This window comes from Mustelus asterias, chromosome 22 (genome assembly GCF_964213995.1).
Source record: "Mustelus asterias chromosome 22, sMusAst1.hap1.1, whole genome shotgun sequence".
NCBI classification, from domain to species: domain Eukaryota; kingdom Metazoa; phylum Chordata; class Chondrichthyes; order Carcharhiniformes; family Triakidae; genus Mustelus; species Mustelus asterias.
This window is the reverse complement of record NC_135822.1, coordinates 42,110,170-42,123,148: the sequence shown is the minus strand read 5'-3', so window position 1 is coordinate 42,123,148 and position 12,979 is coordinate 42,110,170. Positions and strand designations below refer to the sequence as shown.

General features: G+C 48.5%; 1 protein-coding gene across 1 annotated transcript in view; it reads left to right on the top strand.

The window, feature by feature from the left end:
• The first annotated feature begins 5,157 nt into the window (after positions 1 to 5,157).
• LOC144509693 (ephrin type-A receptor 8-like) overlaps positions 5,158 to 12,979 on the top strand; it is a 147,992-nt gene continuing 140,170 nt past the window's right edge. Inside the window, exons 1-3 of the mRNA XM_078238476.1 lie at positions 5,158 to 5,175; positions 8,130 to 8,292; positions 10,481 to 10,577. Of these exons, the coding sequence (XP_078094602.1) occupies positions 5,158 to 5,175; positions 8,130 to 8,292; positions 10,481 to 10,577 (278 nt within the window). The remainder of the gene's footprint in view (positions 5,176 to 8,129; positions 8,293 to 10,480; positions 10,578 to 12,979) is intronic.

Below are 12,979 nucleotides of genomic sequence, written 5' to 3'. Positions count from 1 at the left end.
CGCACGGTGAGAGGGAGTTACACAGACTGACCCACCGCACGGTGAGAGGGAGTTACACAGACTGACCCACCGCACAGTGAAGGGGAGTTACACAGACTGACCCACCGCACAGTGAAGGGGAGTTACACAGACTGACCCACCGCACAGTGAGGGGGAGTTACACAGACTGACCCACCGCACGGTGAGAGGGAGTTACACAGACTGACCCACCGCACAGTGAAGGGGAGTTACACAGACTGACCCACCGCACAGTGAGGGGGAGTTACACAGACTGACCCACCGCACGGTGAGAGGGAGTTACACAGACTGACCCACCGCACAGTGAAGGGGAGTTACACAGACTGACCCACCGCACAGTGAGGGGGAGTTACACAGACTGACCCACCGCACAGTGAGGGGGAGTTACACAGACTGACCCACCGCACCGTGAGGGGGAGTTACACAGACTGACCCACCGCACCGTGAGGGGGAGTTACACAGACTGACCCACCGCACGGTGAGAGGGAGTTACACAGACTGACCCTCCACACAGTGAGGGGGAGTTACACAGACTGACTCTCCGCACAGTGAAGGGGAGTTACACAGACTGACTCTCCGCACAGTGAGGGGGAGTTACACAGACTGACTCTCCGCACAGTGAAGGGGAGTTACACAGACTGACTCTCCGCACAGTGAAGGGGAGTTACACAGACTGACTCTCCGCACAGTGAAGGGGAGTTACACAGACTGACTCTCCGCACCGTGAGGGGGAGTTACACAGACTGACCCACCGCACGGTGAGAGGGAGTTACACAGACTGACCCACCGCACGGTGAAGGGGAGTTACACAGACTGACCCACCGCACAGTGAAGGGGAGTTACACAGACTGACCCACCGCACAGTGAGGGGGAGTTACACAGACTGACCCACCGCACGGTGAGAGGGAGTTACACAGACTGACCCACCGCACGGTGAGAGGGAGTTACACAGACTGACCCACCGCACAGTGAAGGGGAGTTACACAGACTGACCCACCGCACAGTGAGGGGGAGTTACACAGACTGACCCACCGCACAGTGAGGGGGAGTTACACAGACTGACCCACCGCTCAGTGAGGGGGAGTTACACAGACTGACCCACCGCACAGTGAGGGGGAGTTACACAGACTGACTCTCCGCACAGTGAGGGGGAGTTACACAGACTGACTCTCCGCACAGTGAGGGGGAGTTACACAGACTGACCCACCGCACAGTGAGGGGGAGTTACACAGACTGACTCTCCACACAGTGAGAGGGAGTTACACAGACTGACTCTCCGCACAGTGAGGGGGAGTTACACAGACTGACCCACCGCACAGTGAGGGGGAGTTACAGAGACTGACTCTCCACACAGTGAGAGGGAGTTACACAGACTGACCCACCGCACAGTGAGGGGGAGTTACACAGACTGACCCACCGCACAGTGAGGGGGAGTTACACAGACTGACTCTCCACACAGTGAGAGGGAGTTACACAGACTGACTCTCCACACAGTGAGAGGGAGTTACACAGACTGACCCACCGCACAGTGAAGGGGAGTTACACAGACTGACTCTCCGCACGGTGAGAGGGAGTTACACAGACTGACTCTCCACACAGTGAGAGGGAGTTACACAGACTGACCCACCGCACAGTGAAGGGGAGTTACACAGACTGACTCTCCGCACAGTGAGGGGGAGTTACACAGACTGACTCTCCGCACAGTGAAGGGGAGTTACACAGACTGACTCTCCGCACAGTGAGGGGGAGTTACACAGACTGACTCTCCGCACAGTGAAGGGGAGTTACACAGACTGACCCACCGCTCAGTGAAGGGGAGTTACACAGACTGACTCTCCGCACAGTGAGGGGGGGTTACACAGACTGACTCTCCGCACAGTGAGGGGGGGTTACACAGACTGACCCACCGCACAGTGAGGGGGAGTTACACAGACTTACTCTCCGCACAGTGAGAGGGAGTTACACAGACTGACCCACCGCACAGTGAGGGGGAGTTACACAGACTGACCCACCGCACAGTGAGGGGGAGTTACACAGACTTACTCTCCGCACAGTGAGGGGGAGTTACTCAGACTGACCCACCGCACAGTGAGGGGGAGTTACACAGACTGACCCACCGCACAGTGAGAGGGAGTTACACAGACTGACTCTCCACACAGTGAGAGGGAGTTACACAGACTGACCCACCGCACAGTGAGGGGGAGTTACACAGACTGACTCTCCACACAGTGAGGGGGAGTTACACAGACTGACTCACCACACAGTGAGAGGGAGTTACACAGACTGACCCACCGCACAGTGAGGGGGAGTTACACAGACTGACCCACCGCACAGTGAGGGGGAGTTACACAGACTGACTCTCCACACAGTGAGAGGGAGTTACACAGACTTACTCTCCGCACAGTGAGAGGGAGTTACACAGACTGACCCACCGCACAGTGAGGGGGAGTTACACAGACTGACCCACCGCACAGTGAGGGGGAGTTACACAGACTGACTCTCCGCACAGTGAAGGGGAGTTACACAGACTGACTCTCCGCACAGTGAGGGAGAGTTACACAGACTGACCCACCGCACAGTGAGGGGGAGTTACACAGACTGACTCTCCGCACAGTGAGGGGGGGTTACACAGACTGACCCACCGCTCAGTGAAGGGGAGTTACACAGACTGACTCTCCGCACAGTGAGGGGGAGTTACACAGACTGACCCACCGCACAGTGAAGGGGAGTTACACAGACTGACTCTCCGCACAGTGAGGGGGAGTTACACAGACTGACTCTCCACACAGTGAGAGGGAGTTACACAGACTGACCCACCGCACAGTGAGGGGGAGTTACACAGACTGACCCACCGCACAGTGAGGGGGAGTTACACAGACTGACTCTCCGCACAGTGAGGGGGAGTTACACAGACTGACTCTCCGCACAGTGAGGGGGAGTTACACAGACTGACTCTCCGCACAGTGAGGGGGAGTTACACAGACTGACCCACCGCACAGTGAGGGGGAGTTACACAGACTGACCCACCGCACGGTGAGAGGGAGTTACACAGACTGACCCACCGCACGGTGAGAGGGAGTTACACAGACTGACCCTCCACACGGTGAGAGGGAGTTACACAGACTGACCCACCGCACAGTGAAGGGGAGTTACACAGACTGACCCACCGCACAGTGAGGGGGAGTTACACAGACTGACTCACCGCACGGTGAGGGGGAGTTACACAGACTGACTCTCCACACGGTGAGAGGGAGTTACACAGACTGACCCACCGCACAGTGAGGGGGAGTTACACAGACTGACTCACCGCACGGTGAGGGGGAGTTACACAGACTGACCCTCCACACAGTGAGGGGGAGTTACACAGACTGACCCTCCACACAGTGAGGGGGAGTTACACAGACTGACTCACCGCACGGTGAGGGGGAGTTACACAGACTGACCCTCCACACGGTGAGAGGGAGTTACACAGACTGACTCTCCACACAGTGAGGGGGAGTTACACAGACTGACTCACCGCACGGTGAGGGGGAGTTACACAGACTGACTCTCCGCACAGTGAGAGGGAGTTACACAGACTGACTCTCCACACGGTGAGAGGGAGGTACACAGACTGACTCTCCACACGGTGAGAGGGAGGTACACAGACTGACCCTCCGCACAGTGAGGGGGAGTTACACAGACTGACCCACCGCACAGTGAGAGGGAGTTACACAGACTGACCCTCCACACGGTGAGGGGGAGTGACACAAACTGACACTCTGCACCGTGATGGGGGAGGTATGCCGACTGATGCTCCGCACAGTGAGGGGGAGTTACAGAGACTATTCTCCACACGGTGAGGGGGAGTTACACAGACTGACTCTCCGCACCGTGAGGGGGAGTTACACAGACTGATGCTCCGCACGGTGAGGGGGAGTTACACAGACTGATGCTCCGCACGGTGAGGGGGAGTTACACAGACTGACCCAAATCTATTTCGCTTTCCCCTACGAACGTAAGCCAAGAGAGAAACTTTTATAAACTAGACAATGAAAACATGAGAATCCAGCCTGAGATCAGGGTCTCTTGCCTTAGGGGAACACGCACAGGAAATCAGTGCCACGTGCTCACTGTATTATCCAGTCCAGGGTCTGAGATGCTCAGCAATCCCAAACAGTAGCCAAATGTTCAGCAAATGTCAAAACACTGACAGTGTTTCTTTGACAGGGGCTAGAGGAGTGGGGTACAGTCTCCCTGACGCACTCTTGGTTTGGGGTTAGTGAGGGAATCATCAAATCCTACAGTGCAGAATGAGGCCATTTGGCCCATCGAGTCTGCACCAACCACAATCCCATCCAGGCCCTATTCCCCAACCCCTGACACTAAGGGTCAATTTAGCATGGCCAATGCACTTAACCCGCACACCTTTGGACTGTGGGAGGAAACCGGAGCACCCGGAGGAAACCCACGCAGACACGGGGAGAATGTGCAAACTCTAAACAGGCAGTGACCCAAGCTGGGAATCGAATCCGGGTCCCTGGTGCTGTGAGGCAGCAGTGCTAACCACTGTGCCACCGTGCAGTAGCCATTGGAAATGTCACCCAAAGCACTAATTACCTAATAAGTGGTGATTGGGTTCACAGATCTATCAGATGCAGTCAGCGCAGTAGATACCTTGTCCCAATTTCTGCATGGCCCAGCCTTTGCATTTATCATGGAGTGCCATTTAACAATATCCAAACTGACCAATCAGGTGCAGGAGCTGGACTTCCCAACATGGCCTGTCTCTATAATTACTCCAACAAGAGTGACATTAACAGGTGATTGGATTACCTGAAACAATCATTTACCTGAACAACGATCATCTCAAACTGTGCTTAACGGTGTTAAAATGGTACATCTATGATACAGTGCCCCAGCAGGGCCCTCTTTAAATCAAATCCTCACAGAGTACGGTGATTAAAGGAGATGGCGATATAAGATGTAAATATCATCAGTAACACTGGCTGTGGGAAGGCACCATATTAAGCTGTTGTGTTTTGTTACAGACAGACAGAGTTTACCATTGAGAATATTTCCTACCTGTGCCAAGAGAGTTATTTGGGGATTCCTGTTCAAATATATTTACTCAGATTAAGTGGTCGGGTTCTCTTCAACATGGTGCAGTCCAGACCTGTACTTGCCTGTTGGCATGAGATCCCCTTCCATCTGTTCAACATCATTCATTCTGGTGGAACTGATTGTTGTGGAGTTTTATTTTATTCCACTTATTTTTGAATGTCGGTCAAATATTCATTAAAACAGAGCAGGTACTCATTGGAGACGGAACAAAAACACAGCTGCCCACAATCTGTCTCCATTGGAGGCTGGGCACTCACTCCGCTGATACAGAGCAGACAGCTAACTCACCTCATGTTGCTCCAACACTTGCTGCAGCTGCGACATGGGGAGAGTGTAACAGCCCCATACACAAACCCTGCTCGTGCAAACATTAATTCAGCCTGCTCACATTGAGTGACCGCTTCGAGGGAGTTCCTGATGCCATCATTAACTTTGAACCAAAGACCTCCTAAATCAATCGAGAGAGTTGAAACACTGAGAGAGAAAAGCACTCAGAGAATAACCGGTTATTTCCGAGTGTTTCACTTTGCTGCAGTGTTTTTCTGCTCAATCCTCACTTTAAATTGATCCTTCTGAGATTCTCATTTTTAAAAGTCTTTCACAGGATGTGGACGTTGTTGGCTAGACCAGCATTTATTTCCCATCCCTAACTGCCCTGCAGGAGGTGGTGGTGAGCTGCCTTCTTGAACCGCTGAAGTCTATGTAGTGTATGTACACCCACAGTGCTGTTAGGGAGGGAGTTCCAGGATTTTGACCCAGCTCCAGTGAAGGAATGGCGATAGATTTCCAAGTCATAATGGTGAGTAGCTTGGAGGGGAACCTCCACGTGGTGGTGTGCCCAGCTATCTGCTGCCCTTATCTTTATAGGTGGTGGAGGTTGCAAGTTTGGAAGGTGCTGGGCTTTCTGCCCAGGTGTTAGGTATTGAATGATCCAATGCAGAGAGGAGTGGCTGGCAGGCACAGCAAGTTTCAAATTCCACCTCAAAGTCAATGCTTTCCTTTAAATGGATAGATAATTAGGGCGAATTCCTGGCTCCCAGCTTCACCTCTTTTCAGCTCATATAATGCATAACAACCTGGAACTAAAGACTAAAATCTACCACAACAGGTTTTGGTGAGATGTTGCTATAACACCAATTCCGATGTCTTGCTCATTCCCAATCAGCTAATTAGGTAATAATCTCTGGGATTCCCTCTTGAAACATCTCTGCCTGTTTCCTCCTTTAAGACACTCTGTAGAACCTGCTTCTTTGATCACACTCTTTGTCACCTGTCCTTCTGTAGTTCAGTGCCACATTTAGCTGATAATTGAGATAGCACTCCTATAAATTGCCTTAGATGTTTTACCATGCTAAAGAAGTGATATGACTAAATTCCTGCAGGTCGTGCTCGTTTCCTCCTTGGTTGAGATTTTGGCTGACGTTCATAGAATCATAGAATCCCTTCAGTGCAGAGGGAGGCCATTTGGCCCATCGAGTCTGTACTGACTTTCCAGTAACCCGACATATTTACCCCACTAATCCCCCCAACCTATACATTTTGGGACACAAACGGGCAATTTAGCATGGCCAATCCACCTAACCTGCACATTTTTGGACTGTGGGGGGGGAAACCAGAGGAAACCCACTCAGACACGCAGCGAATGTGCAAACTCCACACAGTCACCCAAGGCTGGAATTGAACCCAGGTTCCCTGGCACTGTGAGGCAGCAGGGCTAACCACTGTGCCATCCCAACTGTGTTCTTTAGATGTTGCAGTCCAACCCAAAAAATTGTCCTTCTTTGAGATTCTCATTTTCCTGCCTTGTCTTTCCAACATTAGTTTGAAGTTTTGAAATTTATTTATGAGTGTCACAAGTCAGCTTACATGAACACTGCAGTGAAATTACTGTGAAAACTCCCTTACCTTTCATTTCAGCTTTCTTTTATTTCTCTGATTTATGCACTTCAATTCGAGTTCTCCTGGATTGTTCTGGAGCCTTCTGGAATTAAAGATTACCCAAAAAATCAGAGGGCCACTTTTGTTCTAACCAGATTCTCAGGAATGGCAAGGTCACAATGCTCGAAGGTTGTGATGTGGCCTTGGCATATGCACATTCTGGTCTAACCACATGATGCATAGAGTGGTTTCTGAAGCACAGTGGATTGTGGGTATTGTAGCCACCATAATTGACTGACAGACATTTTTTTATTCATGCGACATGGGTGTTGCTGGCTGGCCAGCATTTGTTGTCCTTGAGAAGGTGGTGATGAGCTGCCCTTCTTGAAACGCTACAGTCCCTGTGGTGTAGATACACCCACAGTGCTGTCAGGGAAGAAATTTCAGGATTTTGACCCAGCGACTGCGAAGGAAGAGCAATGTATTTCCAAGTCAGGATGGTGAGTGACTTGAAGGGGGACTTGCAGATGATGGTGTATTCCTGTATGCCTGCTGCCCTTGTCCTTCCAGATGGAAGTGGTTGTGGGTTTGGAAGGTGCTGTCTAAGGATCTTTGGTAAATTGCTGCAGTGCGTCTTGTAGATAGTACACACTGCTGCTACTGAGCGCGGTGGTGGAGGGAATAGATGTTTGTGGATGGGGTGCCAATCAAGTGGGCCGCTTTGTCCTGAATGGTGTCAAGCTTCTTGAGTGCTGTTGGAGCTGCACCCATCCAGGCAAGTGGGGAGCATTCCATCACACTCCTGACTTGTGCCTTGTAGATGGTGGATATGCTTTGGGAAGTGAGGCGGTGAGTTACTCGCCGCAGGATTCCTAACCTCTGACCTACTCTGGTAGCCACTGTGTTTATGTGATGAGTCACATTGGGCGGACATTGGTGGGAGCATGTAGGTGGGCTGGTTGGAGGCAGAATGTGATGAAACCAAGTGGAATATGGTCCAATCAGAATTGACAGCCCTATTTGTAATTCTATATCTTTCTGAGTTTGCAGCGACTGACATGTAATGTGAGTAATGACAAGCAGTCTACCTCAAGCTGCTCCTCAAATGGAGTATTTTTACTGTCCCACAGGGTAAGGAACAGCAGAGTTACTCCACACTGAAAGCCAGGGGAACAAGTGTGACAGTCTCCAACCTGAAACCTGGAACTCGTTATGTATTTCAGGTCCGAGCTCGAACATCAGCTGGATGTGGCCGATTCAGTCAGACCGTGGAGATTGAAACTGCCAAATCAGGTATGTGCCACGCGCGCCCCCAAACAATGGATCTCTACAACCTTTAATAATGATGAATGGTGGGTGGGCCAATGCCCTCTGAGAGAGGGGAAAACATCTGCTGCTCAGCTCCCACATCGAGTTTAACATTTACCAGAGCAAAAAACATTTCGGTGAGATTTTGGAGGAGGAGTGTCAAGAAGCTGGTGTGGGATATAGGAATGCGAGAGATAAGAGACAGATGGTGTCATCCTGGTCTTTAAGACTGATCCACCATTCAATATACTCATAGAGCTAACACCACCTAACATAGCCCAACACTAATAGAACACACTCCCCCTGACAGAGCCTATTCCAACTTGATGCCATCTCGTCCCTACCATGACCCCCAGCCAGAACCTTTTCTCCTACACTTTCCTTGCCAATTCATCCAGTATCCACCATGGGCAGAGCTCAGGAGATGCAATAAAATCACGCTCTAAACATTTAATGACATCTTCACTATTTATAAAAATTGCTCTTGATGAAAACCCATTAATTACATCTCAATTTCTTCGGTTACTTAATCTCTTATGGAAGTAAATATTTAATTCAAGTATTTAATCCCATATAAAAACACATATTTATATTCATAACCCCACGTCAAAGGCTTTATAATGGAGCTGTCAATCCCCTTGTGAACTGACAGGCTGTTTTTTGGTTTCTTCTTCTTCTTACAAGTCCATGAGCACCAAGCCAGGGCTTTCACACACATTGAGATAATATAGGGGCTATAAAGGGCGTTGGATGGATGGAAGAGCATAGATTGCTTTGGGAGGTATGAGGAGCCATGAGGGCTACTGGGCAGGAGATGACATGGGTGGGGAATGGGGAGTGTGCGGGGGCTGAGAATTCTAAAGACTGAGTGCCGTTTTATATTTAAATTTTTATTTTTGTGCACAATGCTGGTGCGCTGAGGCAGCCCTTCCTCCCATCCTGCCATCGTACCGAGCAACTTCCTCAATTCCTCTTAGGTACACCCTCTGTACACCCGAGTCAGGAGCGAGACTCTGGCCCACAGTGTGGAGATAACACAGATGATGCACACATTACACACTGCAATAAGTGGGATTAATTGAAGAAAACACATGAACAACATTGCCTTTGCTGACATCACCAAGTGCAGTTTATTGATCTATATATTTAAAGTAAAATTTATTTATTAGTCACAAGTAGGCCTACATTAACACTGCAATGAAGTTACTGTGAAAGTCCCCTAGCCGCCACACTCCGGCATCTGTTTGGGTACACTGAGCGGCAGCAGTGCTAACCACTGTGCCACCCATTTGAGGTCAGGACAATAACCAAATGTGTCAAAAGTCAGAGAGTCAGACAGTGGAGGAAAGAATTATGGGGTTTATACACTTACAAGCCTCTATATGTGCCCTCCAACCAACACACACATTTTTACTTTGCTCTTATACGCATGAGTACAGCTGAATCCTCCACTAATGGGGAGGCGATGGCCGAGTGGTATTATCACTAGATCTTTAATCTAGAAAATCAGCTAATGTTCTGAGGACCCAGGTTCGAATCCCACCACAGCAGATGGTGGAATTTAAATTCAATAAAAAGTATCTGGAATTAAGATTCTACTGATGACCATGAAACCATTGTCGATTGTCGGAAAAAACCCATCTGGTTCACTAATGTCCTTTAAGACAGGAAATCTGTCGTCCTTACCTGGTCTGGCCCACATGTGACTCCAGAGCTGTGGCAGACGCTCAACTGCCTTCGGGCAACTAGGCATGGGCAATAAATGTTGGCCAGCCAGCAATGCCAATGTCCCATGAATAAATAAAAAAGAATAATGCCCACCTCAATTTAATTAACACACGAGGGCACACAGTTAACAAAAGGGACAGCGTCAACGCTCATGTGTAGTGAAGCATCTGTATAAAGTCTATGACAAGTATTTCAGCTTAACTTGTTTTAAAATGGAGATGTATGCTTCAGATAAATACCATTCGTCTCCATGGTAACCATCAAATAACATGACTTAAGGAAATAGGCTCCATATCTCGTGTCTGAATCACTGGTTTTTGAAGGGAAATATCAGATTGTTCATTTATCTCAATGATGATTAATCCTGAGAAGCAGAAACAAAATCCATCTGGTTTGTGTTGTGACATGTTATTACAATAACAGTATTTCTCTATCTTTCCCATAGTATCGCTCCGATATGATACCACCACAATCATTTGGATCTGTTTTGCTCTAGTGACCGGGCTCATTGTTTTACTGGCGATGTTTATCTGCAGGAAAAGGTAAATGTCATGCAATAACACTCTGAAACTTCAAAACGGAGGAGAATTAATCATCAAGACTAATCACCATTTTGTTTATGCTGATTTAGGGACACTCAGTGCAGTCTGGGCCCAGAGACATTCTGAAACAGAACTTGTATTCTCATCTTTTGACCTTTCAGAATGTACCTGTTGACTACTTATTATTTCTGAACAATTTCTTGCTTAAAATTGATATTTAGCCATGAAGAACCATATAACCCATCTGAAATCAAACCTCCTGAAGCATCATACACTTTCCCCCATTGCTGCATTTAGTTGTTGCTTCAATACACCCACAGTTTGGCCTCTAGCTCTCCAGCCTAAAGTCTATCCCAAACACAGATTGTGCTCTTTGTGAAGCAGAACAGCCTGATATCAGTCCAGAAGTCAATAATAAGGGGCACAGACAGGCGCTTCTGTGGCCGCAGACGTGAATCCAGGATGGTTTGTTGTCTCCCTGGTGTCAGGGTCAGGGATGTCACAGAGCGGCTGCACGGCATTCTGGAGGGGGAGGGTGAACAACCAGTGGTCGTTGTACACATTAGTACCAACGACATAGGTAAACAAAGAGATGAGGTCCAGAAAGCTGAATACAGGAAGTTAGGTGATAAACTAAAAAGCAGGACCTCAGTAAGTAGTAATCTCACAGTTATTCCCATGCCACACGTTAGCGAGAGCAGGAAAAGAGGATGGATCAGATTAATGCGTAGCCGAGGAAATAGTGTAGGGTAGGGCTTAGATTCTTGAGGCATTGGGACTGGTTCTGGGACAGGTGTGGGACCTGTACAAGCTGGACAGGTTACACCTGGGCAGAGTTGGAACCAATATCCTCACGGGGGCTTTTGCTAGTTCCGTTGGGGAGGTTTTAAACTAGTATGGCAGGGGGATGGGAACCAAAGGGATGGGTCAGATTCAGATCAGGAAACAGGAGGTAGAATATTAACTGGTGATGAAGTCAGTGATTCAGAAAGACATGAGAAACAAGGGTTAAAAAGCATCCAGCAAAGGGAATTGACGGGGTTGAGCTGTTTATACTTTAATACAAAGAGTATTACAAACCAGGCAGATAAACTAAAGGCACAGAGAGACACACGGCAGCAGGATGTTGTTGCTATAATGGAAACCTGGCTAAAGGAGGGGCAGCTCAGTATCCCTGGATATAGAGTTTTCCAGCAGGATAGAGTGGCTTACAAAAACAGGAGTGGGGGTAGCATTATTGGCTAATGAATCAATGACAGTTGTGAGAAGGCTGTGATCCTAAACGGGTTAACAAATGAGGCTTTATGGGTCGAGCTTAGGAATAAGAAAAGAGGCAGTCACACAACTAGGAGTATACAGACCGCCAAATAGTGAGAGGGAGATAGAAGAACATATATGTAGATAAATTTCTGCCTGCAGGAGTAAGAGGGCAATAGGAGACTTTAACTATCCCAATATCAACTGGATTTCAAACAATATAAGGGGCACTGAGGGTGATAAATTCATGTACTGTGTCCAGGATAATTTTTTGAAACAGTACGTGACAAGCCCAATGAGAGGAGACGCAATCCTGTTGCAATAGTAATCCTGCACAGTACGAGAGGAACCGCAGGTTCAGACATTGAGTGTATGTGCTTGGCTGAGGACACAATGGTGCGAAACTACCATCTGTGGGATTCTGACTGAATGCCCCTAATTCAGAATCCCACCTAAAAGTCTTGGGAAATGAAGATGGGCAAATGGATGAAGTGAGAGTGGGCGACCATATCGTGGATAGTGACCACAATACAGTTAGATTTAGTATTATTATGGAAAAGGCCAGAGATAAATCAGGAGTAAAAGTTTTAAAATGGGGGAAGGCAAATATTACAAAACTGAGAAATGATTTGGCTGAGGTGGACTGGACAGACTGCTGAAAGATAAATCAGTTATAAACCAGTGGGAAGCATTAAAAAGTGAGATGCTTAGGGTACAAAGCAGACATGTTCCCTCCAAAACTAAGGTTGGTACTGCCAAATCTAGACCCCCATGGCTGTCTCGAAAAATACAGGGGAAGATTAAACAGAAGAGAAAGCTTATGATAGATATAAAAAACTATTGTCCATTGTCCTACTCACACAGTTTAGTTTAATGTAATATTCTGGATGATTTTATGCATTCCTTTAATGATCAAACCCCCTCTTTCAAGGTTGAACAGCCCCACCTCATAACTCAAAACCCAATGTTCTTCTGGACTTGATGGTGTCCTTTGTTTCTCCGTGACCAAAACTGGATAGAGTGGTCAAAGTGTTGTCTAACCAGAGCCTTACATCATTTGACCATTCCCACCTCTGCTTGTACTGAATTGTTCCGCCAAGTTCTGCACACACGAGGACAGCCTAAACCGGGATGTTAGGTTTATG